Source organism: Dipodomys spectabilis, unplaced genomic scaffold, assembly GCF_019054845.1.
Source record: "Dipodomys spectabilis isolate Male_0828 unplaced genomic scaffold, ASM1905484v1 ptg000006l, whole genome shotgun sequence".
NCBI classification, from domain to species: Eukaryota; Metazoa; Chordata; class Mammalia; order Rodentia; family Heteromyidae; genus Dipodomys; species Dipodomys spectabilis.
The window spans coordinates 10,210,795-10,237,480 of record NW_024870683.1 but is presented as its reverse complement, the minus strand read 5'-3'; the positions used below and the strand labels follow the sequence as shown (position 1 = coordinate 10,237,480).

Here is a 26,686-nt window from a genome sequence, read left to right as displayed (position 1 = left end):
TGGAGGAAAAACATTATTAGTCATTTTAATGTCTTCAGAGTTACTCAATATAAATACAGTATATAAATGGAAAAGAATCAAATATTAGCCACATCCTTTCACAGATGTACAAGTTATGATTAGGAATTCAGTTTGTACAAAAGCTGCACAGAATCTTTTTTTTTTTTTGGTTGGTCATGGGGCTTGAACTCTGGGCTTGGGCGTGATCCCTCAGCTCTCCAGCTCCAGGCTATTGCTCTACCACTTGAGCCACAGCACCACTTCCAACTGCACAGAATCTTGAAAAAGGAATATCTACATGCTTTATTTTTCAGACTCTAACAAGCTATAAAGATGTGTCTTTAGATGCTAAGTTTGGCCTCTGAATTTTTGACAGTATCAATGACTGCCTGAGGATCTGGTCTTTACCAGCTTCCCTCAATGTCTATATGAATGTACATACAGACAGCTAAAATCTACCGCAAATCACATTGCTTTGTATGAAATGGTAACAATGTTAAGATCTTCATATTTGACAACTTTAGGCAAAAATTACTATTGGCTTGTACTTACTTTGCAAGAGCACTGAAGGAGTGGCTGAATGATTTGGATGCCAAATGAAGCAGAGTCTGTACAAAGACCTCTATTTTCAATGGGTTAAAACTGAACCCTTCATCTGAAAAGAATTGCACAGTAAAAGAAAAAAAAAGTAAATATAAGCAATTCCTTAGTGCTGCATCTGGAATGCTAAACAAGTGGCATGCTAATATCCAAATGCTAAGTCACACATTCATGTATTGTCTTTCAGTAATAATAAACAACGAAAAATCATTACTGATGTCAATTGCTCAAAATGTAAAACCAATCATAATCTCAATTTCTGGTTTTATGGAATTACTTCTCTATATTACTTTTCTATATGATACATTTATTTTTAAAAGATTTTCTTACTTTATATTCTATATGACGACTACATATATGTGTACACACACACACACACACACACATTTTTTGGCCAGTCCTGGCTCTTGATCTTTGGGCCTGGGCACTGTCCCTGAGCTCCTTTTTGCTCAAGGCTAGTATTCTGCCACTTGAGCCATAGCATCACTTCTGGCTTTTTCTGTGATTAATTAGAGATAAGAATCTCAGCCTCCTGAATAGCTAAGATTATAGGTGTAAGCCACTGGTGCCCGGCTAATATATTTAATAAAAATAAAAACAGGGTGGCTGGGGGTTTAGCCCAGCGGAAGGGCGCCCGCCTGGCGCACGCAAGGCCGTGGGTTTGGTTCTCAGCCCTGGTTTAAAAAAAAAATAAAAAAAATAAAAACAGGAAACAAGCCTATGTCTCAGGATGTCTGACAATGTGTAAATTTATTATCATTATGTTGACTCACACACACCTACATGTAGTCCCTCACCAATGGTTATAAACTTGCCCCAGTAGCCAACTAAGCATTTCACAATATGTTTTAATATGTGATAAGAAAAGTCTATCTCATCACTTTTTTCTTTATTCACTTATTAATTCAAGTAAACTTAAAAGTCAATTTTCCTATCCTTGGCTAGAAAAAAATTAGGAATCTGGTTTAAGTTACATGGTATATGTTCAGTAAACGTTATTACTACAGCAGCTTAGTAATATCTGGAGAAAATATCCATCTAGTAACATACAAAGCCTTTCCATTTAGGATCTCTGTATGGTGAAGGGAGGTAATGCATTACAGTCATGAACTATCAAGGTATATTTTTACTTCATAGGTTTAGGACATAGCACACATAGTACTAGAGATCAAACCTAGGGTTTTGCATATGTTTAGCAAGTGCTCTACCACTAAACTGTATCTCCAATATATTATTCTCTTGCTCTCTTTTGTGCTGGCCTTAGAGATTGCACTCAAGGCACTGTCCCTGAGCCTTTTTGCTCAAGGCTAGGGCTCTACCACTTGAGTCACAGCTTTACTTTAGGATTTTTGGTGGTTAACTGGAGATAAGAGTCTCATAGACTTTGCTGCCTGGGCTGACTTCAAACTGCAATCCTCAGATTTCAGCCTCAGTGCTGGAATTACCAGCACGAGCCATCATCTACTCCTGGCTCTAAGATAAGTAGGTCATTTCATGGTAATGATAAATTGCAACTCATATTGCTAGTTATGTTTATACATTACTTTAAAATGTCTATTAATAGTTCTACTAAAGAAATACTTAAGTTTCTTACCATCATCGTCATCCTGGTTGGGATTTGGTACATCTTTCAGAATGCTGAAGATTTCATCATTGGTTGCCTTACTTTTAAAGGCAACAGATAAACAGAGGGCCACAGAATGTCCAGGAAGAGAATCTAAACATAGAATGGAGGGAAGGTAATCAAGACAAAGAGTATTCTTATGACTAGATAGATAACTGAGAAACAAATTACTTCCTTTCAAAATAGAATACACTGTATCTCAATATTTAAACCATTAAGATACTGTACCTGAAAATATATGTTTCACTACCTGAAATCTGGTGAACCAAGAGTTGCAAATCTTCTTCAAGATGAGCAGTGAGAGGAAAGGTGACATAGTTATACTGCCTTATACCAGTCCTCAGCTCTCCTCCTTGGCCTTTGTAAGTTCATAAGCCAAGAGCCAATGTGCTTGTCTTTTGTTTTTAGCATTACCCTCTTCTTCATTCTGTCCTCTGGGGCAGTGGAGACTAAGTTCAAGTTTGAACAAGATAAAGGCTGCCAATTAAAGAGAGTGTTTTGCAGTTCTCTTATGTAGAATCCACTGAATCACCCAGGTCAGATGTTCATGTGACATGATCTTGTGTGTTTACTACTAGTTAGTATCAACTGAGTTTTTTTTTTTTCTACTGAGTTCTTAATGTGTAGGATTTGTGCCAGCATGAAGGCATCTCCAAAGCAACAGAAAATCTGCTTTTAACACAAGGTAGACAAAGATATAACAAAAACAATCGACATAAGGCCAGAGGGTGTGAGTTAAGAATCTATAACAGCTGGGTACTGGTGGCTCATGCCTGTAATCCTAGCTACTCTGAGATCTGAGGATCATGGTTCAAAGCCAGCCCGGGAAGGAAAGTCGGTGAGATTCATCTCCAATCAACCACCAGAAGAAAGGAAGTGGCACTGTGACTCAAGTGGTAGAGTGCTTTCCTTGAGCTGAAGAGCTCAGGGACAGCACCCAGGCCCAAAGTTCAAGCCCCACAACCGACAAAAAAAAAAAGAAAGCAAAAAGAATCTATAACACAGATCCTGTCAAGACAGGTTACAGGAGGACATTCAGGTAACACTAGCTGTATTGTTTCTCTAAAGTGGAAAGAAACTAAGTGAAAAACAAACAGCAACAATAAGAAACCCACATACAATAAAAGTAAAGATTCTTTGTCACAAAAGAATTTATGTTCTAGCTAAGGAACTAAGAGAAGCCAGAGAGCAATATACAACTGGCTTGCTGAAAGTTAAAAAATATTCACAGGAGTAAGCCTGGGCTAGACCCTATGAGGAAAATAGGATCTGGCGATAGTTAGGACTTTCTGTGTTTTGGTAATGGCAGGGAATAGAATGCACAAGGCAGGGAATAGAATTTTGAGCCAAGAACTTTCACCACACAAAGTAGAAGGCTCATGGGGAGAGGGGGTGGGGGATAGAAACAGAGTCCAACTCCAAAAATCTTTACAGGTGACTGTATATTGATTGCCAATGTCCAAAATCTTAACCTTCATTAAGCACAAATACTGTAAAGCACAAATGACATAGCAAATCACAGTTGTATGAAACACCATGCAACTCTGGAGATGATGGGACCAAAAGGTAAGAAAATCCTATTTACAAATTTACTTCTGTCACATACCCCTATGTTGCTACACCAGAAATGAAATGTTAGCTGCTACTGATCAATTCAAGGAAGTTCAATCATCATAACAAATGCATACTTTCAACTTAGTATAGACTATAAAATTATCTTGCTTTACTTGGCCCTATATTTAAAATGTCACAGATAAAACATTGCAAACAATATTGAAAGAGAAACAAGTTGTAAGCCCGTAATAATATAGATAACAAAAAATCTTTAATATAGTGGCTTGTGATGAACCACTTTCAAACAGAAAATATATACCCAAGAAAAATTCAATATTTCTACTTTGAAAAAGTAGAAAATTCTTTTTTCTATTTTTTACTTCAAAGCATTAGGCATTGGTAATGTTTAAAGACAGAGGAATTCTTATTTTGTTACTTACTGCTACTTTCATCTCCATACTTGTAAATGCAGGTTGGGTTTGCAGGACATAGAGCTGAGAAGGTAGGAGGAACAATATCTAATATACGCTGATGGTAAGACAACCTACAATACAAACAACAGCCTCAGAAAGTAGCTTTTATTAGTTTTACTCTTTGGTAACATGCACTTTAGCTGGAAAGCCACAATCTCTAACACTGAACACAACTAATAACCAAAAAGTGAACAGGGAAATGAAAGTCCTTTAGGCTTCTGTACAAGCTACCACATGGAAACTCAGACTACTTCAAAACTTTTGATGTGCACTGAGGTGTGTGTAGCCTAGCAACCAAGGATATGGGTGATAGTGAGGTAGTGGGACAGATAGTTGGCACAGTGGCAAAATGGGTTATACAACACTAAACAAATATAGAGGACAGGAGCCAAGGGAAGTGTTTACAAACCAAGGAGGAGAAGATGGCTTTACAGTTAATTGGGTTGGAAGAGATGAACACACACACATACACACATACAAACACACATACACATACACGTGGATATACAAGTAATTATATGTATGTATGTGTGCATGTGTCTATTGAGAGGACCTAGAATCAATGACACCTCAATAACAAAGAACTGGCCTAGAATCAATGACACCCCAATAACAAAGAACTAAATACCATTTTGAACAAATGATCCCATGGGAGTCATAAGGAAACAACATGATTTTGGAAAGTCTTAAACAAGAATATAAGGAAGTTCAATGAATGTTAGAGGACAATAAAAAAAAAAGACTTGGATACAGGACTTAGTGGAGTTTCCCAGAGACAATATAGACATCAGAATAAATCATGATAGTCATGGTTTATAAAACACTGGATGAAATAATTTCTTTAGTCCCCGTGTATATGTAAATAAAATATATAAGGAGAAACAGAAATACCAAGTACTAAATAAAAAAACATTATAAAAAAGAATTCCTTAGTAATCATGGTGACTGACAAAGCAAGAGGGTTTTCTCTGTTTTTGGGGGGTGCTTTTCTGGGGGAAGGAGAGGTGGGGAGGCTTGACCTCAAGGCTTGAGTGGTGTTCCTGAGCATTTTTGCTCAAGGTTGGCACTCTACACTTGAACTACAGCTCCACTCTGGTTTTTTAGTGGTTAACTGGAGGTAAGAGTCTTACAAACTTTCTTGCCCAGCTGGATTTGAACTGCAATCCTCAAATTTCAACCTCCTGGGTAGCTAGGACTACAGGTGAGAGCCACCAACAACTGGATAAGCAGAGTGGTTTTTTTTTGTTTTCTTTAGTATATCATCTCTGCAAACATTAAACAATGAGAAAGGAAAATACCAACGAGCCTGAAAAACACTAACATGACCAGGCAATCAAGATTAATATCACCTATGGTGAATTCATATGCCTTCTGTGTAACACACTGGGAAAAATGCAAGACCTGAGTTAGCTCAAGAGGAGCTATCAGAGCAATCCAAGAAAGTAAGGTCTCTAGGCTTTTTTTTGGCTGGTCCTGAGGCTTGAACTCAGGGGCTGGGTGCTGTCCCTAAGCCTATTTGTGCTCACAGCTACCACTCTACCACTTGAGCCCGAGTGCCATTTCCGGCTTTTTTCTGAGTTGTTTATTGGAGATAAGAGTCTTACAGACTTTCCTGTCTGGGCTGGCTTTGAACTGCGATCCCCAGACCTCTTTAAAGACAGAAAAGCCGGGCACTGGTGGCTCACGCCTGTAATCCTAGTTACTCGAGAGGCCAAGATCTGAAGATCTTCATTCAAAGCCAGCCTGAGCAGGAAAGCCCAGGATACTCTTCAATTAAAAACCAAAAAAGCCCAGAAATGAAGCTTTGGCTCAAGTGGTATAGCAGTGATTTTGAGGTAAAAATCTCAAGGATACTACTAGGCCTGGAGTTCAAACTCCACAAGTACACATGGACGGTCAGACACAGACACACACACATAGAGACACAAATACACACACAAACAAAAGAAAGAGACAGACAGAAAAAAATAAAAAATATCTGTTTAAGACTGGAGTAATGAGAAAATAAAAATGCTACACATTCCTAGAGACAATTCTGGGCAAGGAAAGAAAAAGCTTCCCTGTCATGTGAAGGCTGATGGGCTCATAACTTTTGGGTTGTAATGGGTACAGAAAACAAAGGAGCAAGCATTGGAGGAAACATAGTAACATGTTAATAATTAAGAAAATAATATGAAAAAGACAGAAGTCTTTGTCCAATTGTGACAACTTTTCCATAAATTTGAAACTATTTTATAAAATGATACATTAGAAAAAAACTACTGATTTAATTCTTGTAGAATCCAAATGGTATATGTGCCTAATTTTTTTCACCTAAATCCTGAAAAAAAAGTGATATGGAAGATGAGCAAATATTGGATCTAAAAAAATGCAGAGAAAAAAATCCTTTCAGAAAAGTTAGGAAGACCAAACTAAGGAGAAAACACACACAAAAAACTTACCTCATACATTTTTCTAGAACTTCTCGTACAAACTTTGGTTTGGGACTCTCAAGATCTTGAGTAAGACAATCTGACCTAATGAAGAAATGTAGTTCTGTAAGTTTTCATAATAATCTGCCCATACCTAACTTCTACTAACTATAGATTCATTCCAATTATCTCATTTATATACGGTAATTATCAAAGAAACTAAAACTAGCTTTTAAGCGTATAACACTTGGTACTTACCAATCTTCCCAGCTCCAACGGAACTGAAAATTACTTAGATGATGAGAAAACCAATTAATAAATCTAGACAGGGGAGGAGAAGGTTGTAGTTTAGACCAGGAATGCATGAACACACACCACGCACTATCACCTGTAGCTGTTGTCTCCTGCCACTTACTCTTTTACCTCTGAACATGCAAACTCATCTTCAACACTCCCATGTTTTACTACTTCTCACAGTCTACCTTATATTCTTTTTAAGTAAGTAAAAGACACGTTTTGTACATTTATTTTGTGCTAGCATAAACATTCACAACGTTCAAGGAATATATTATTTTCCCCATATATCTGATGCTGGAATGGAGGAAAGAAAAAGAAATTTCAGATAAAACATTTAGGAATGCTTTACAGATGGCAGAGCCAGTCTAATTTCTTATCACAGAATGCCCATTTCCTCACAAATGCACTAAAGACTTCTATGCAATTACTTTAAAAAGCAGATATTATCTCTTAAAAATGCTTATATATACTAGGTACATGGTAATAGACTCTGATTCTCCTTCAACATAGGGGCCATCATAAAACCTATTTTAAAAGCTGATACTTAAAGAAGGAAAAGATAACTATATTAAAGAAATAAACAACTAAACAATAAATGAATTAAAGAAAACTACAGTATGGGTATCATCTCATATTGAAATATAAGACTGAAAAATGTATGAGTTTTGTTATTATAAAAGGTTATTTTGTTAAATTAAGTATCTTCATTGGATTATAAAGAACAAAGAAGAGAAGCTATTGTGACTTAATATAGAAATAAACAATGACCATACCTGTCCACACAAGTGGTACTCATTGTGTCCAGACGCATGTATAACATTTCAGTTGCTTGTGCAAGCTGGAAGTTTAAAGGTAAGGAAAACTATTCTTCACCCTCCTTCAAATTCAAAGTAGTCGTATTACAGAAAGTAATAAAGCAACAATTAATAACTTTAAGCATATTTTCATGTAATTAAGTCATGTAAAGTAAAATTAGATTTGTATATGTATGTGTATGTATCTCTCTCATGGAACCCATACATCATTTTTGCCACTGCTAGTATTTCCCATGTACCTCTGTAATCCATTTCCTTTTCTCCTATTCCGCCCTTCTCAAGCATCCATTAGTCTGCTGTCATTAGGTTATTTCCACCTATAATCCCAGAAACTTGGGAGATAGAAATTGGAAAGATTATACATAGTTTGAAGCCAGCCTGGGCAAAAGTTAATGAGTCCTCATTTCAACAAACTAGGTATGCTAGTGCATGCCTATGGCCTAAGAGGCCATAAGTAGGAGGATCACTGTTTGAGGCTGGCCTAAGGCATACTTGCAAGAACCTATCTGAATATAACTACAGCAAAGAAGGGCTGAGGACATGGCTCAAGTGGTAGAGTGCCTGCCTAGCAAGTTCAAGTCCATGATCCAAACTCTAGTAATGTAAAAACAAGATGCAAAGAGACAATAAGAAAAGGGCAAGGTAATAGTTATCCTATGTCAGAATAATTAGCAAGCAGATGGAAGTAGGGGTATCCTACTGGGGAGGATAAAGAACTTCTAAAGCATGGAAATACATTTTATTTCATGACAGAAGTATAACATGCTACATGTATTGAACTTTACAACATGCACATCAGTTTACTGCTTAATTCGAATGAAATTGTTGACCATCTAAACTAAGCATAGCATAACCGCCCTAGCTAAAACTTACAACCCAGTGAAATAAAAGACAAAATTGAGAAAAGCCAGCTGAAATACTTAATGCAAAGTCAGGCCAAAGAATGTCAAAACAAAAGAAAGGATACAACTTGAGGGAGAGAGCCAGGCTGCAGTTTGCACAGCTCAATGAGCAGTGTAGTGTACATCACATCGATGTGAGGGGGCGCTGGGAGCTGGAACAGCTCTGCGAAGATCACCTACAAGGCAACCATGAGTCAGAACTCAGCTCCTCTGCTATCTCTGCATCTCTAGCATCAGAGACCTAAACATCACAAACCTAAACTCCATGACATTTCTAATGAAAAACAATGACCTTTTCATCTTGAAAATTAAGCTTTCAAACACAATTGAATACCACATGGAAATCTTTTTCTTTCTGTAACTCAATCAAATAAGAGCATATAAGCAAGATCCCACCTCAAATTATATATACAAATATATGTACATATGTATATGTGTGTATACGTATAATAAACTTTGCATTTTAGCTGATATATCAGTGAGCCAAATTCACAGTTGAAGCATATTCTCTCAAGTTTTATAAGAGGATATATGTAATATTAAAAAAAAACAAGGTATGAATAAATGTTAAATAGCACATTATGATCTTCTGTTTCAGGAATGACATAAAGGAACAGTGCAGTTAACAGTCTGTTAAGTGTAATCTCTTTATGCAGACACAATTTCTTCTAGTTACTATGCTATCAAGGTACTACACTACCTCTACTAGTGTCATTCTCTTGCATAAAAAGTAAAGGGACAAAGCACCTTTAGTCTTCCTATTTTTTTTTTGTTGGTTGTGGGTCTTGAACTCTGGGCTTGGGCACTATCCCTCAGCTCTTCAGCTCAAGGCAAGAGCTCTACCACTTGAGATAGAGCGCCACTTCCGGTTTATTGGAGATTAGAGTCTCATGAACTTTCCTGCCACCAGGGCTGGCTTTGAACCGTGATCCTCAAATCTCAGCCTCCTGAGTAGCTAGGATTACAGGCGAGAGCGCCTGGCTAGTCTTCCTATTTCAAAAGCACTTGTTTCTTGGAATAAGCCACTCATTATTCTAGGAGTAAGTAAGGGTAATCTACCCAGTTTTACAAGAGATTGACTTTTTTTACTTTTTTTTTTTGGCCAGTCCTGAGGTTTAAACTCTGAGGCCTGGATACTGTCCCTGAGCTCTTTTTACTCAAGTCTAGCACTCTACCACTTGAGCCAGAGTACCACTTCCAGCCTTTTTGTTGATTTAACTGGAGATAAGAGTCTCAGACTTTCCTGGCCTTCAAACCTCAGATTTCCTGAGTAGCTAGGTTTACAGGTGTGAGCCATCGGTGCTGGCTGAGATTTACTCTTCAGATATGAGATGGTAATTGGAAGCCAATTAGTTATGTTATCGTCCTACAGTAATAAAATGTTTTAGGGTATTTAAACCATTTTTACATCTGTTAAATAGAATGTTACCTCTGAAAGGGACAGAGGTTAAATTTCAGGGACAGAGGTTAAGTTATCTACAGTAACTACCTGTACATGAAGGAATACTAAAGAAATAATTAATAGGCAACTTAAAATTCCACTTGACTACAAGTCTCTCTCTCTCTTTTTTTTTTTTGGTCGGTTGTGGGGCCTGAACTCTGGGCCTGGGCACTGTCCCTCAGCTTTTCAGCTCAAGGCTAGCGCTCTACCACTTGAGCCACAGCGCCACTTCCAGCTTTTTTTTTTTTTTTTCTTTTTACTTATATGGTGCTGAGGAATTGAACCCAGGGCCTCATGCATGCAAGGCAAGCACTCTACCACTGAGCCACCTTCCCAGCCCCTTGACTACAAGTCTCAACTTACTCTTTCCTAAGGTCTACAAAAATTATTAATAAATAGCTAAAAGGTAAGGATGGGAGGGAGAAACTGGGAGAGAGCAAGGGAAGGAGTGACATTGTCAAAAAAGAAATGTATTCTTTATCTGACTTATCTAACTGTACATCACCTTTGTAACAATAAAAAATTAAAAACAAAATAAAATGACTAACACAACTCCCAACTGACAATAATTTCCTTGCTTCTTTATTAATTGTCAAGTAGCTATCCCACAAAACAAAATAAAACACAAAAATATGCTTTAGAGCCAATAGAAAGATTCAGAAATTCTGAAACATGTGTGAAATCATACCTCCACTATGTGGTAGTTCAAGGGGATCTTACTCTTTCCTGGGTAGCTCAGGAGCTTTGCAGCACTATGAAAAATTTTTCAGTCGGTATTAAGACACAAGAATTCAATTTCCAAAGCAATGTATTCAGATGTAAGGAAAGGATAGCTTTGCTAAATGTTGTAGATTTTGGTTATTTAAACTGACGAATCAAGTCTTCCCCAACTCAAAAACAATACTAAACAATAATAAATAATACTAAGGCAATATATTCAGACCTAACTAAATAAGATGGTCTACACCCAAAATACTACATTCTTTTCTATTTTAAAACCTAAACAAAATATTTCTCAAAAGTTTATTGAAAATAAACTCATCCAACACTTGGATGTCTAAATGCATAGAAAACAGATTAAAACCTCTAGTGTGCACGTATTAGCATAACATCAAAACTAAAAATAGCTTGTCATTAATGTTTTCCAAGATCATATGGCAAATAGTCACATAGTCTAGCTAGCACCCATATACACATTATTATAAACATCCAACAGAGTACTACATGACAGTGAGGAGCCTCAAGAAAGGAAAAGCAAGTGTTTCAGAGATTGCTTTTGGCAAGATAGGAAGCCCGGAGGATGGAATTACTATCTTATACTATTAGCACACATTCTGCCTTACCAAATCATCAAAACATTTTTCCTTCTGAAAGTACCATGGATAGAATCTTACCAAGTCTGCCTTTCCTTCCAGTGGGACTTAATGATGCAGTGGAGATTCTCTTCTATAACAAACCTTTCCACTGAATGACTTCCTGGCATAACAGGACCCTGAAAAGAAATCCAAATGTACACATACAGAGGCCTACAAACAGATTTTCCAGGAAAACGTTTACAATATCTCAACCAATAATGAGGAATGGGCTTGTAACCCAAGTAAAGGCAGGGAAGCATATAGGAGGAGGACTGTAGTCTTGGCTGGTCCAGGTATAAAAAGATTATAACTTGTAAATAGCCAATGCTAGTAAAGTGTCTCAAGTGGTAGAGCACTTGTTAGCAGGTGTGAGACTCTGAATTCAAACCTCAGTACCACCTCTAAAAAAGATAAAAAGGGCTAAAATTATTGAGTATTAATGTTAGACATTGTTCTGTACCTTTATATGTTGATAATTTAATCTAATATAATGAGATACATTATACATGCCATTATTATTCCTGTAGGGAAACTGAGACACAGTTAAATAACTCACTCAAGGGGCTGGGAAGGTGGCTCAGGGGTAGAGTGCTTGCCTTGCATGCATGAGGCCCTGGGTTCGATTCCTCAGCACCACATAAGCAAAAAAGAAAAAAACCGGAAGTGGTGCTGTGGCTCAAGTAGTAGAGTGCTAGCCTTGAGCTGAAGAGCTGAGGGACAGCGTCCAGGCCCAGAGTTCAGGCCCCACGACCGGACCAAAACAAAACAAAACAAAACAAAAAAAACAAGATCAGATAGTATTTGGGTAACTGAGGTTTAAGACACAGTCCAATCTGACTCTCAAACCTATGCTCTTGATCTGTATATTATGCTGGGCTCAAGTCTATGTACATATGCTAAATATAATTTCTTGTATAATGGGATGATACCATTTACTGAATTAAAAAGCAAACTTCAAACCAGGACCCATTGGGTCATGCCTGTAATCCTAGCTGTTCAGGAGGCCGAGATATGAGGGTCAAGATTCAAAGTCAGTCCAGGACCCCCCCGCCAAAAAAAGAGCAAACTTCATTGCTATCTATCATCCATCTATTTTACTACATTAAAAACTAACTAAAACTTAAAAGGTATCTCAGAGCTGGGAATGTGATGGTGACCCTGTAATCTCTGCACTCAAGAGGAGTGCAGGAGAATGGATTCTAGGCCAGCCTGGACTACACTAAGACCCTGTCTTGAAAAGCAAACAAACAAACAAAAAAAAACCCCAAAATTTCTCAGACAAAGTCCAACAGGTTAAAGCACAAGTACAATGCAACACAGATCCCCTTTCCAGGAATTTATAGTTAGTTGGTCACGTACCTCAGGATCATCTGTGTAATCAAACATTCTGAAGATGACCCTGGGCATGGGGTACACTGAATCTTCAGTGTGAGGAGGCGGTGTGAAAGGAGGCAGATTATGCTGTAGTGCTTCACAGAGGATGCTGTCAAAGGCAAGATAAGGTCTTAGGATGTGCCGTTCCTGCCAGCGATCCTTTTTCAATTTCTGAATCTGGGCCCACAGGCAATCTAAATACTAAAAAACAGATTTTTTAGTAATTAATATAAATATCATTTTGACTAGACAAGTCCAAAACACAGAACATAAAAGTAACTAAAGTTACATGTGATACAAAGGTACTGCACTAAGTGTTTATATAATCACTTATTTAATGTAGTAGGTTTAGAGTTAACTCTTTTTATTTTTCAAAATGGGTATTAGCTGGAATCCACAGAACAGGGACTGTTTCAGTTACATTCTAGCATTTACTAAATACCCTCTGTATGCAGAGGGCTCTGAGCAGTTGAAACCAATTTACCTCTTCTTGTGGGTGTGGCTTATCAGCAGTCCATACTTGCAACATGGGCACATGTGTCTTCTGGCGCCTTCTAAAGTTAAAAATAAAAATCTCCACTTTAAAAAACATGAAAAAACGTAGTTTTTCGTAATTGATACAATGCAAATTAAAGCAATAAAATAACATTTTTACTTATCAGATTAGCAAGTAACAGTATTTTTGATAAGGTGCAATGTATGATCAAAATACAGGCAAAGTGGCAGTCTTATACTGCAAGCATAAGCGTTAAAGGGTATAAAAATCTTCGGAAGAACATAATCCTTTTGAAGGCAATTTGACTAATTTTAACTGACCAGAATCTTCAACCTAACAATGTTATTTCTAAGAATGCACAGTCCCCATAAATATATTTGCACATATTCTTGAAGACAGTCATACAAGAATATTCACTGACAGATGGTCTATAGTAACAAAAACTGAAATAATTTCAATGTGGCTAACAAAGGTCCAAGTATAAAAATCATGGCATATTAGGTGGGTCCATTGGCTTATAACTGTAATCCTAACTACTTGGGTGGCAGAGATTGGGAGGATCGCAGTTTGAAGCTAGCCTAGGTAACAAATTATGGGGAGACCCCCATCTTGACCAATTAACACCTGGGTATGTTGGTGGACACCTGTCATCTCACCTAGCTGTGCAGAAAACAAAAAAGGAGGTCCAGGCTAGCCCAGGAATACACTCAAGACCCTATTAAAAAATAAAAGCAAAAAAGGGCTGAGAGTATGCTTCAAGTGGTAGTTCTGTTTAGCAAAATGAAGGGCTGAGTTTAAACTCCAGTTCTGCCAAAAAATCAAAATGATGACATATTAAAACCATGGAATGCCATGCTGCTGGAAAACTAGGTAGATCTATAAACTTTCATATAACAAATTGAAGTTACAGCAAAAAGAAGCAAGAACTTGTATATCTATATTAGAAAGTAGAAACACATAAGTACAAATATATGTATGTATACAAATATGTGAAAGATTCTTATGTTTAGACTTATTTTAACTTGATATGCAACCAACAAAGCAAAGATAAGCAGTACCCAAAGAAGTTTCTATTGATAGAAAGTGGTACAACAAAACCAACCTGAAACTTAAAAGTGGCAATGGACACATTATCATGCCTTTAGATGGTTAATCATACGCTACTAACAAGACCTACTGTTTGTATCTAAAATGTTAAAACAAGCATTGGTATGGAAGAAGTACTGCTGTTGTATTTAAGATTAACTTATAATGAGAAAAGTGTATGTGTTAGGGCCATGATTCTCTACTATAGAATGAATTAGTAAGAGATGCCTAAACCTCTCTTCCCATGAAATTCACCAGGTCTAGGGACTGGGGTTTGAGCATTTCAAGTTATCACTAGTAATTCTAGTACCAAATACTAATATTAGTGGAACTATTACAGTAGGGTAATTCATGTCTTTTGTATAAATCATATAAAATTGGCTTAACAGAAACATTACCAACTTTTTTGCACTAATTACTAACTTTTTGCATAAATATATTTGTCTACTTGAGTTCTCAGTGAGTTATAATAGTAAGAGAATGAATTATCTACAGAACAAGAATTTTACTGCATTTTAGAAAAATGAACTCAAAAGGTATTTATTGCTAATAGATAAAATACAACACATTTAGCACATCAGTAAGATATCCTTTACACAACAAAGCATACTATGAGCTGTGCACTTACTTTAGATAGCTTTCAGTGTTGGCAAAGATGCGGTCCATCTCTGCATCTTTCTTTTCATACAACTCTTTTCCAACCCAGGGCAAAGATGACAGAAATGCATACACATACCAATCTCGTCGTACCTAAAGAGTTTTTTAAATGTTAGCTTAAAATATTTAATTTTCCCCTTTCCTCCCCTCTCCCTTTTTTCTATTCATTAATTCCTTGTTCATTCATTCATTCATTCATTTGTAGTACTGAGAACCAAACTGAGGGCCTTGCACTTATTAGGCAAATGTTCTATCATTGATCTATACCTTCAACTCCATGTTTTAATCTTAACTAAAATCCTATGTAAGCTATTTAAGAAGGCTTAAGTATCACATCTGATTAATTTAGAGCATTCTAAATTGGTCGTAATCTTATTACACAGAATCATTTGAATTCAAACAGCCCACCCACACGCCAGCTTATTATTTAAATATTATGTACTTAGAATATGATTATCTATTTTCTTTTGTTTACTGCTAAAGAGTTGCTGCTGCTGATCTTTTTTTTTTTTTGGTTGGTCGTCGGGCCTGAGCACTGTCCCTCAGCTCTTCAGCTCTACCACTTGAACCACAACACCACTTCCAGCTTTTTCTGCTTATGTGGTGCTGAGGAATAGAATCCAGGGTCTCATGCAGGCAAGGCAAGCATTCTTCCACTGAGCCACCTTCCCAGCCCCATAAAGGATGATCTTACCTGAGGAACATCTTCTTCCTGAGTTACACTTACAAAATTCTCAAACATAGCAACCATTGATGGGGCAGCGATCACATGACAATTCACAAGATCAGATAAAAAACGAACCTGTTGGGACAGTTTCTGCTATTAAATTGTAACGTCTTTCATACTAATTACAAAATAAGCAATCTTACATAGTTTAATCGTGGTCCACAGCACTAGGGCCCAAGGTCTAAATTAAACTCACTGCCTATCTCATTATATAACTTGTGAACCAAGAATAGTTTTAAAATTTTTAGTGCCTATTTAAAAAGAAAAAAAATCAAGCGGCCGTAAGTAAACTTTTAGTGGAACACAGCCATAGTCACTTGGTTATTTATAAGTAAGGATGTTCTTCGGCTTCAAGAGCCCAGCAGGCAGATAGGACTGGGGTCCTGTGATAAACAGGGATTTGAATTTATGAATGTCCATGATATGTTACATTATGAACCCAGACTGTGAAACATTCTGACTACTTACATAGGTTGATTTTTCTGGTTGGCTGTGAATAATTTTCACTCAAGTACAGATATGGAAATTATGGAAGAGAGTGCCCTTTGTGTGCTAGGGCTGAGTACTATTAAAGGGCCTATTTTAGGGGACCCATAGTTTATTGGGACAAGTAGATATTAACACAAACGTATGACTCTGCACTAAAAGGTAAATAAAAATGTACCCAATGCAAATTAGAGTTACAATGGGAAACCATCCCACCCTGACTAGGTGGAGAAACTGGAATGCTGAAAAAAACTGATGGGGCCCTATAAAATGGTTAAGGAAATAGGTAAATATCTACTAGAGCTAACTACAGGACCAGCACAGGTGACACAGATTAAGGCATAGGCCTACTCAAAGTCATATAGGAAAAGCAGATTTACAAAAACGTCTTTTTAATGTTAGAGCCTTTGTCTTTAGCTGTTATCCTGGTTTTCTACCATTATCTAGGTCTTCTGCAAACACATCAAGGTCATACAGAGACATCTTATTATAGGTCTTTTGGTTGAATATACCTTAATAGAAACCTAAAGTGAAATACTGAATCAGAATCAGGAAAGGCATCAAAGAAACTATTGGTGGTTGTTGTTTTCTGATTTCAAGCTCAATAAAATTCCTTCTAAATGGAAAAAAAAAAAGTGACAGTGACAAGGGGAAAACATAAAGGAATTAACTAGTGGGCTAGGCCATAAAAGCTGAGTGAAATACTAAAGTGGTGAGCAAGGAAGGCATTCCAAGTAGAGGGCATATGGCAAGTAGGAACTGACTGAGGAAATAATAAAGGGTGAAAAATTTAAACCTATAGCTTGTTCTGCACCAAAAGTTTTCTGTTTACTAATAAAAATGTGTTCATATATCCTTAACATATGGATGTTTCACTAACACTATATACTAAGTACTATTGGTAGGCCTTAATTCTATTTCTATTCAAGACAAATAAAAAGTTCTAATATTCACTTCCTGCAAGCAATTGAATCATTTTGTTCATCAAGCTTTTAAGGCCACCTACTATAAACAATGGAAAGGAATTGTGGACTGAAGATTCCCTACCTGTACCTCAACCAATGAAAGCTGGATGTAGTAATATATGCCTGTCATGCCAGCTACCCAGGAAGCATAAAAGGAGAACAGTAGAATGTCCAGGCATACCAAGCATAAAAACAAGACTGAAAGGTAACTAAATCTAAAAATGGTTAAGGGAGTCGGGCGCTGGTGGCTCACGCCTGTAATCCTAGCTACTCAGGAGGCTGAGATCTGAGGATCGCGGTTCAAAGCCAGCCCGGGCAGGAGAGACCGTGAGACTCCTATCTCCAATAAACCACCAGAAAACCGGAAGTGGCGCTGTAGCTCAAGTGGTAGAGCGCTCGCCTTGAGCTGAAGAGCTGAGGGACAGCGCCCAGGCCCAGAGTTCAAGTCCCACGACCGACAAAAAAAAAAAAAAAAAAAAAAGGTTAAGGGCAGGGCTCAAGTGAGAGAGCCTGCTCAGCAAGCACAAGGCTCAGAGTCCAAACCCTGGTACTCCCAAACACAACAAAAACAAACCAAACCCAAATAAATAAAACAAAACAACTGCACAAGGAAAGCCTGAACTATGAGCTATGCTACAGACCTAAGCAGGCAAACGGAAGACAAAAATTGACACTCAGGAGTTCTAGATGGGTTACTCAATACACAGGGGCTCTGTGACAAGATGGGAAGAAGAAAGATGAAAAGGAGGCATAAATACATTGCTTAGGAACTTAAAAAAAGGCCCTGAGTTCAAACTCCAAACTGAATAATAAAAGATATGGGTGATAGGAGATCTTCTATAGAAACAAAGATACATAAAAAGAACCACATGCTGCAGGAAGGTAGGCTAGGATTCTGAGTAAAAACAAGCAACTAGATTGTATAGGTAACGAACTATTTAGTACTTAGAATGCTTTGCAAGGAGCCATTACTGGGGGAAGTAGAGGATCTTACCTCAAGATAGAGAATAAATTGGTTGTAGGGCAACATTTTCCCTTCCATTCTAACACTGTCATAATACACAGAAAATAATAACTGTTACCAGTTATTTGGTAATAGTATCTTACCAAATAGACAGCTTCATTGTAATTGTTTGCTTTCAACGACTCTTTAAGTTGACGAATCATTGCTTCTACAAATTCTCCACCAAGGTTGTAATTCCTAGCATTCAGCAGTCCAACTAAAGTTGTATAAATTGTCAGCTTCTCAGGTAGTAGGCGTGCACTGATTTGAGGACCCGTGCAACAACAGGAAAAAAAACAAACCCAAACAATGGCATTATGTTAAGTTGCTGAATTTTATCTAAGCCTTTTATCATCCATTAACTTTGCAACAAGATTACTTTCATCCATTAACTTTGCAACAATATTACTTTTAACTTTATTTTTAAAAGGAGAAGGGCTGCAAATATGCTCCCCATAATTTTTCATTTCAATTTTAGTTAATCTGAAAGAAAGTACTTTAATTATGAGGTTATCCCACTGAAATAAGCTAATGTTGGAAGAGTTTTTCTGTATATGTACTTAGTGGAATAGCATTTCTGTAGAAAATGGTTTCCATGGTAAAGTATCTAGAACTGCCCAGTGAAACAAGAGTCTTTAAAGTTGCATCATTAAGGAGGAACAGACTATTTTTAGTTTCTAAACTTAGCTAACCAAATGTTATGGGACTAAAATTCTACTTTGAAAAATACAATTCTAGTAGCTTAGGAAAGATGAAGAACTTTAAATCTGTTTTAACTAAATTCCCATCAGAATTCTTAACATGACATTTTAAAATTAAGAATTGGTTATATCTCATACTATAATTTCTGGCGTATTAATTTCATTAATTTTTTTTTTTTTGCTGGACATGGGGCCTGAACTGTGGGCCTGGGCACTGTCCCTCAGCTCTTCAGCTCAAGGTTAGCGCTCTACCACTTGAGCCACATTTCCACTTCCAGCTTTTTCTGCTTATGTGGTGCTGAGGAATCAAACCCAGGGCCTCATGCATGCAAGGCAAGTACTCTGCCACTGAGCCACCTTCCCAGCCCCTAATTTCATTAAATTTGAAGAGGAAAAAGTATTTATTACTTCTTAATTTAGGCAGCTTTAAGAAATTAGCTCAATGGAGAAAGAATATTCTTATACTTTGTGTGCTTTCCTCACAGAATATTGGAGACAACTTAAGAAAATACCTAAGTGCTCCCCAAAGCAAACACTAAAATAGAGCCAAGTACTATCAGTCCAGACTTAAGCAAACAAATATGGTGTCAAAACAGATGTCTTATGGGTAACTTAGCAAAATTATTTTATTCATAATTTTTAGGCTAAGGATATGCATTCCTAAATATTAATTGAATTCCTTTTAAAAACTGAAAACAGAGAATTAAGATTAAATCCACTGATAGTTTCACTTTATGTTCACTTTTATAAATTTCAAAAGTGGGCTGTAAGCATTAAACAATTATTTTAAGAGTGGGATACAGGCTCACGCCTATAATCCTAGCTACTCAGGAGGTTGAGATTTGAGGATTGAGGTTGAAAGCCAGCCCAGAAAACAAAGTATATGAGACTCTTTCCTCCAATTAACCAAAAGCCAAAAGTGTGGATCAAGTGGTAGAGCTCCAGTCTTGAGCAAAAAACTTAAGAGACAGAGCCTAGGCTCTGAGTTCAAGTCCCATGACCAGCACAAAAAACAAACAAACAAAAAAACAGAAAAGAAAAAGCCGGGCGCCAGTGGCTCACACCTGTAACACTAGCTATTCAGGAGGCTGAGACCTGAGGATTGCGGTTCAAAGCCAGCCCAGGTAGAAAAGTCCATGAGACTCTTATCTCCAATAAACCAGTAGAAAACCAGAAGTGGTGCTGTGGCTCAAGTGGTAGAGCGCTCGCCTTGAACTGAAGAGCGCAGGGACAGCACCCAAGCCCAGAGTTCAAGCCCCACGACCGACCAAAAAAAAAAAAAAGAAAAGAAACAAGAAAAAAAAGATAGATGATCCAATTTACAAAAAGATTGTGACTGTTAATAGCTTTCAGTCACTTTTAGTCTTTCACAAATGAGTATTTCTTGATTTGCCAGTCTTAAACTTGCTTGGTACCATGGGTTTAAAACTACATGTAAGGGGTTGGTAGCACAGCTCAGTTGGTACAAGCACTAGCCAATGAGCAAAAGCATTAGGTACCAATTTTGAGTGTCAGTCTCAGAACGAAACAAAAAAATTTAAATATAAATGATTAAAAATAAATCACTAAATGAGAAAACATCTACTTCCTTATTTAAAGTCAACTTATGCTGGGCACTGGCGATTCACTTATCATCCTAAGGCTAAGGTCCAAGAGGCTTAGGTCTGAGAACTGCAGTGGGAAGTCAGATCAGGCAGAAAAGTCCATGTGACTCATATCTTCCAGCAATAAGCAGGAAATGAACAGTGGCTCAAGTGGTAGAGTACCAGCCTTGAGTGAAAAAAAGTTAAGTGAACGTGAGGCCCTGAGTTCAAGCCCCAGTACTGGCACACAATCATATACAATGTCAACTTAAATGATTTTAAAGTTTTAAGAAACAAAAAATAATGAAAATAAATTTTGGTCTTATTTATTATTAAAACAAGAGTTCCATAACGGGTCAAAAGTTAACTCATTTGTACAAAGTTCCAGATAGAACAAAGTCAATGACATATAGATTATAAACCACATCTTATGAACATTTCTGAAAGCATTTAAGAGTAGATAATACATTATCACCTGGATTCATAAATCTTTTGCATACATACACTGTACAAAGAAGCCTTAAAATCTTGCTCTTGTAGTTAGGAAGATCAGCTTCTAAGACACCAGCCAAACCTTCTAGGTTGCTCTCCAAAGAGCAGGCACTCTGTAGAGGACATCACATCAAATCTGTCAAGTACTCAGCAATTAATGAGTTAAAAGTTCTGAATAACCATAAAAAAATTAAGGTGTTATATACATAAGGCACTATGACAAGTAAGGGATAAATTAGCTCAAGTAGTTATTAGGCTTTAGAAACATGTTCCATAAAAGTGAATAATTAAACATTGTAAATGAATAGTTCAAGCAGACTAAGTATTAGAAATGAGAAGGTAAAGTTAGGCACCGGTGGCTCATGCCTGTAATCCTAGCTACTCAGGAGGCTGAGATCTGAGGATTGTGGTTCAAAGCCAGCCCTGGCAGGAAAGTCCGTGAGAATCTTATCTCCAATAAACCACTCAAAAACCAGAAGTAGTGCTGTGGCTCAAGTGGTGGAGTGCTCGTCTTGAGCTGAAGAGCGTAGGGACAGTGCCCAAGCCCAGAGTTCAAGCCCCATGACTGACAAAAAAAAAAAAAAAAGAAATGAGAAGGTACCATGAGCCATTTTCCATCACCCTTACTAATTTATTATTTTTGACTAGGCAAATTACCTCAAGTATCCAAGGGGACAGGCTTAAGTCTTTTATAAACTGAGAAGACTATTCTCTAGGTCTATTCTAAGCTTATCCATGAAAATTATTACAATATCTCAATTATTTGCATCTCAGGAGTTTAATTTTTATTTATTTATTTTTTGGGTCTGGTCGAGGGGCCTGAACTCTGGGCCTGGGCGCTGTCCCTCAGCTCTTCACCTCAAGACTAGCGCTCTACCACTTGAGCCACAGCGCCACTTCCGGCTTTTTTCTTTTGGCTTATGTGGTGAGGAATCAAACCTAGGGCCTCATGCATACAAGGCAAGTGCTCTACCACTGAGCCACCTTCCCAGCCCCCATCTCAGGAGTTTGTTTTTTTTTTTTTGGTCGGTTGTGGGGCCTGAACTCTGGGCCTGGGTGCTGTCCCTCAGCTCTTCAGCTCAGGGCTAGCACTCTACCACTTGAGCCACAGTGCCACTTCCGGCTTTTTCTGCTTATGTGGTGCTGAGGAATCAAACCCATGGCCTCATGCATGCAAGGCAAGCATTCTACCACTAAGCCAACTTCCCAGCCCCTAAAGTGATTCACTTTGGGATGGATACAGATACATGATAATACAGGCTCTGTCTAAAACTTAAAACATCCAGAAATAAGCCAAAGCAGTTAATCACACCCTTAACTCATGGCTGTCTAGGCGACCTTAGTGCATACCTTTTCTCCTACTTTGCATATTAAAGATTCCAAATGATCTTCAGTTTTATTTGCATCAGAAGTCTTTCTCCTTTTGTGAGGCTGTCCACCTATTTCAGTAACAAAAAAAAAGAACCCCTGTTACATGATGATTGCTATCACAAATTTTATTTTACTTTTAATCTCTTTTCTACACAGAATTGATACCTATGATCCTCAATTTCTTCTTTTGAGGCAGAGAGAGTATTGGGAATTGAATTCATGGCCTCAAGAATGCTAAGTAAGCACTATACCACTTGACCCCGATATCAGTCATTTTTCAAATAGAGGTCTTCGGCAAACTTTGCTTGGCTTATCTTCAAATCATGATCCTCCATTTCTTTTCTTTTTTTTTTTTTTTGGTCCAGTTGTGGGGCCTGAACTCTGGGCCTGGGCGCTGTCCCTCAGCTCTTCAGCTCAAGGATAGCGCTCTACCACTTGAGCCACACGCCACCTCCGGCTTTTTTCTTTTTGCTTATATGGTGCTGAGGAAGTGAACCCAGGGCTTCAGGCATGCAAGGCAAGCGCTCTACCACTGAGCCACCTTCCCAGCCCATGATCCTCCATTTCTGAGTAGGCTATGTTAACCAAAACTAGAGTCACTATAATCAATAACTCCAGGAAACATTATTTAGGTAAATTTTTTTGTATAATAGTGTCCATAGAACTATGGAATATAGCAGCTCTGTCCATTTCTGTGGATAGGCTGGATATATGCTAAACATTGGTAAGCTAACAACACTCATGGATTGTTACTTCCATTCTTCTGAGTTTTCCTGGTCTTCAGTTGCTTGTTCCTAAATCTGTCAGTGCCACTAATTTACGCATCTAATGATGGAATAACAACTGCATAATTACAGATTCTGACTCATTAAAAAAAAAACTTTCAAAGAACCTAATATATTAAAAAAACATTAACAATTTTCTACCAACAATTGTCTTCTTAATTCAAGTTGAATGAAGATATGCTACAAATCCATCTCAAATAATAGACTTCTGTTTACCTTCCCCTTGCTGTCAATGATCTCTTACCATTCTGTTTAAAAACAGATCCACCTAAAGTCCTAAAGGCTTAAAATACCAAAAATAATAGTGCTATGTATGAAACCAAGATATTGCCACACAATGTTGGCAATAGTCTCCTAATGCAGTTTAATTTTCCAACAATTAGATTAGTAGAACAGCATGTTGATAAGGAAGCAAGTTTGTTATCTATGCTTGTAATCTGCAGCTGGATATTTACATAGTAGTAAGTTATATATAACTTTAATCTTCAGACCCAAATAGCTAGTGGAATTGAACAATTTTTACAGAGTTCATAATCCTACTCATCTCTGGAACATTTGGCTTAATAAATTATGTGCTTCCATAAAATGCAACATTTGTCTTAAAAAATAGGTATTGGGGTTTAAACTCAGGGCTTCAACCACATCCCTTAGCCTTTTTCGCTTTAGATATTTTTTGGATTTTCTCTTTTTGCTTAGTGCTAGCCTTGGATTTCAATCCTTCTACCTATGTATCTTACATAGCTGAAATAACAGGCATACCACCACATCCAGACATTTGTTGAGATGGGGAATCTCAACGTTTTGCTTGGGCTAGTCTCATGCCACTATTTTCTCAATCGCTACCTCAGGAGCAGTTGGGATAAAATATGAGAGCTTTTTGAAGTATGGGGTTAAAAGTTTCTCCCAACAACTGAAATATTCTCTATATATGAACTTAAGCTAAATAAAATCAATCTATACATGAGCTTAAGCTAAATAAAATCAATCTACTGCTGGGCACTGGTGGCTCACACCTGTAATCCTAGCTATTCAGGGTGGCTGAGATCTGTTGATCATGGTTTGAAGCTAGCTGGGCAGGAAAGTCTGTGATATTTTTATCTCCAATTAACCAGCAGGAAACTGGAAGTGGAGCTGTGGCTCAAAGTGGTAAAGTGCTAGCCTTGAGCACAAAAGGACAGAGACAGCACCCAGGTTGAAAAAACAAAAACAAAAACAACAACAACAAAAAACCTACAGTTATCCAGATAGGATTACAGGAGTTATTATAAAACACTACATACAGTGCTTTGATTATACAACGCCTTAATTGCCATTATAATCTGGCCTATTCACCACATATAATTTTGATGGGTAACACCATAAAAAGTATGTAACATGCATGCAGCAGGACAGAAGAACTGTGTTCCTGGAGCTATCTGCCTGTGTAAAGTTGCAGGCATGTATGGCATAGCATAATCAGTGACCTTAACTCTTATGTATACATCAAACATAACCTACATCTATTACTCAAAGAACCATTTTTTTTGGGATCTATTCACTGAAAAAAATTGCATATTTGATGCAATATTTACATAAGCTTCACGTCAAGACATTAAAATAGGCCTCTCCTACAGCAGTTCTCAACTGGGAATGGATCTAGTAATTGCTGGAGACAATTTTTAACTTTCAGGATTAGGAGAGTGTAGTTGGCATCTAGTGGGTGTTGGCCAGGATAGCTGCTGGATATGCAATATTGCACAGGACATCTCCCACCCAACAGACCAGCCTTAACTGTCAATAGTATTGATGTTGAATAATACTGTTGTAGGAAACATAATATACGATATTCTTCAGTCAGATTTTGATGAGGAGAGGTGAAAGCAGACACTTAATGAGAATAGGCTTTTTGCTTTGTTTTGCTGGTCCTGGGGTTCGAACTCAGGGCCTGGGCTCTGACCCTGAGCCTCTCTATGCTCAAGGCTAGTGTTCTACCACTTAAGCCACAGTACCTCTTCTGTTTATGTGGTACTGAGGAATGGAACCAGGCTTCATGCATGCTAGGCAAATACTCTACCACTAAGCCACATTCCCAGCCTGAGAACAGGTTTTTTTGTTTTTGTTTTTTGGTCGTTGTTGCTTGTTTGATCTTGTTTTCTAAACTTTGTGAACACTCTTCTTTCTGGCTCATCTACTTTGCTAACCCCCAAACACTCCCAGGAGTTCTTGTTAAAATATAGCTTATTCTCATCTGATACTTGAGATAATATAAAGCAGGGTTAACTACAGATACGATCTGAACTTATGGACAGTAAAAAGATACTGAATTCAGGAAGAGAACCTGGGTGAGATCACACCTTAATTAAGATTATTGTTCAATTAATTAATTGATTTCATGTACATTTCACATACACCAAGAAAACATGTCTAAAGTAGCTCCAAACCCAAGAAGAGATCTAATATTAAAAATACAGCTATGTAAAAGCTTTACAACCTAAGTTACATATTGCTATCTCACTGATACAGAATAGAGGCATAGAACAGTATAGAGAAGTGCAAAGCAAGCCTCTATTTAAAACCCATAAATTTCTCTCCTGTAAGTCAAATCCTACTTTTAAATAGATACACTGAAGTATTTCCTTTACCCTTATTAGAGTAGATTAAACTATAAAACCAAACCTGCAAGAGAAAAAAGTAACAGAAAGAAAAGTAGTGTATTTTGATTTAAGAGTAAATCATCACTTTGGAAACTACTGTCAGTTCTTTAATTTTTCTATACTTGTTAAGTATAAATCAATCACAGTCCAAATAAGGGCCTAACTCTAAATAGCTTAAATGAGACTAGTTAGAGGTTTGGTGAAGACTGTGTATAATCTAAGTCTGACTACAAGAATTCTGATATTGTCTCTTAATCCCATCTCCATGATCAACAAAGAAATGCTTTAAAATCACCCTGTAAAATTTGATCTTCTTAAACTCTTATCTCCCACAACTTCCACTTTACTCACAGTAATGGCCACCTCATTATTCTATGAGCATGACAGGAACACTGTATCCTTAAGATCCTTATGCTTGTAGTTTCCTTTGTTTGAACCACAGCTATCCCCTATATTTTGTCTACAAATCTCCCTCCCTCATGTTTTGCAAGGCTTTGACCAATCAATGCCTTCTTCAGTTTGTCTTTACCTATCTCCCTCACAGTGGTCTCTACACCCTTTACCTGACTTATTTTTTCTCTGCAGTACTTATGACTATATAATATACTCTATTAGTCCGCTCACCTCTGAACAATGTAACTATCCTTATATTGTCCACTACTACCTTAGAAGACTATTTGGTAAGTCCTCATTGATTCACCTTAACTTACTCACCCAGACACTAAAATTGTGGTATGTTCAAGTTTTTTATTTATAGTAAATGCATATAACATGTGCAACTCTATCTCTAAATTACTTATAGTAACTATTACAATATAAATGCTGTGCAAATAGTCGTTACATTGTATCACAATA

The 26,686-nt window shown here is 37.4% G+C and overlaps 1 protein-coding gene across 1 annotated transcript in view; it reads right to left on the bottom strand.

The window, feature by feature from the left end:
- The window catches only part of Ncbp1 (nuclear cap binding protein subunit 1), a 35,973-nt gene that overhangs the window by 5,769 nt on the left and 3,518 nt on the right, over positions 1-26,686 (bottom strand). Inside the window, exons 2-17 of the mRNA XM_042696067.1 lie at positions 22,393-22,481; positions 21,055-21,155; positions 18,371-18,527; positions 15,780-15,887; positions 15,057-15,178; positions 13,331-13,400; positions 12,832-13,047; positions 11,512-11,609; positions 10,806-10,869; positions 8,742-8,852; positions 7,733-7,797; positions 6,921-6,983; positions 6,693-6,767; positions 4,219-4,322; positions 2,195-2,317; positions 553-655 (exon numbers count right to left, since the gene is read on the bottom strand). Of these exons, the coding sequence (XP_042552001.1) occupies positions 553-655; positions 2,195-2,317; positions 4,219-4,322; positions 6,693-6,767; positions 6,921-6,983; positions 7,733-7,797; positions 8,742-8,852; positions 10,806-10,869; positions 11,512-11,609; positions 12,832-13,047; positions 13,331-13,400; positions 15,057-15,178; positions 15,780-15,887; positions 18,371-18,527; positions 21,055-21,155; positions 22,393-22,481 (1,669 nt within the window). The remainder of the gene's footprint in view (positions 1-552; positions 656-2,194; positions 2,318-4,218; positions 4,323-6,692; positions 6,768-6,920; positions 6,984-7,732; positions 7,798-8,741; positions 8,853-10,805; positions 10,870-11,511; positions 11,610-12,831; positions 13,048-13,330; positions 13,401-15,056; positions 15,179-15,779; positions 15,888-18,370; positions 18,528-21,054; positions 21,156-22,392; positions 22,482-26,686) is intronic.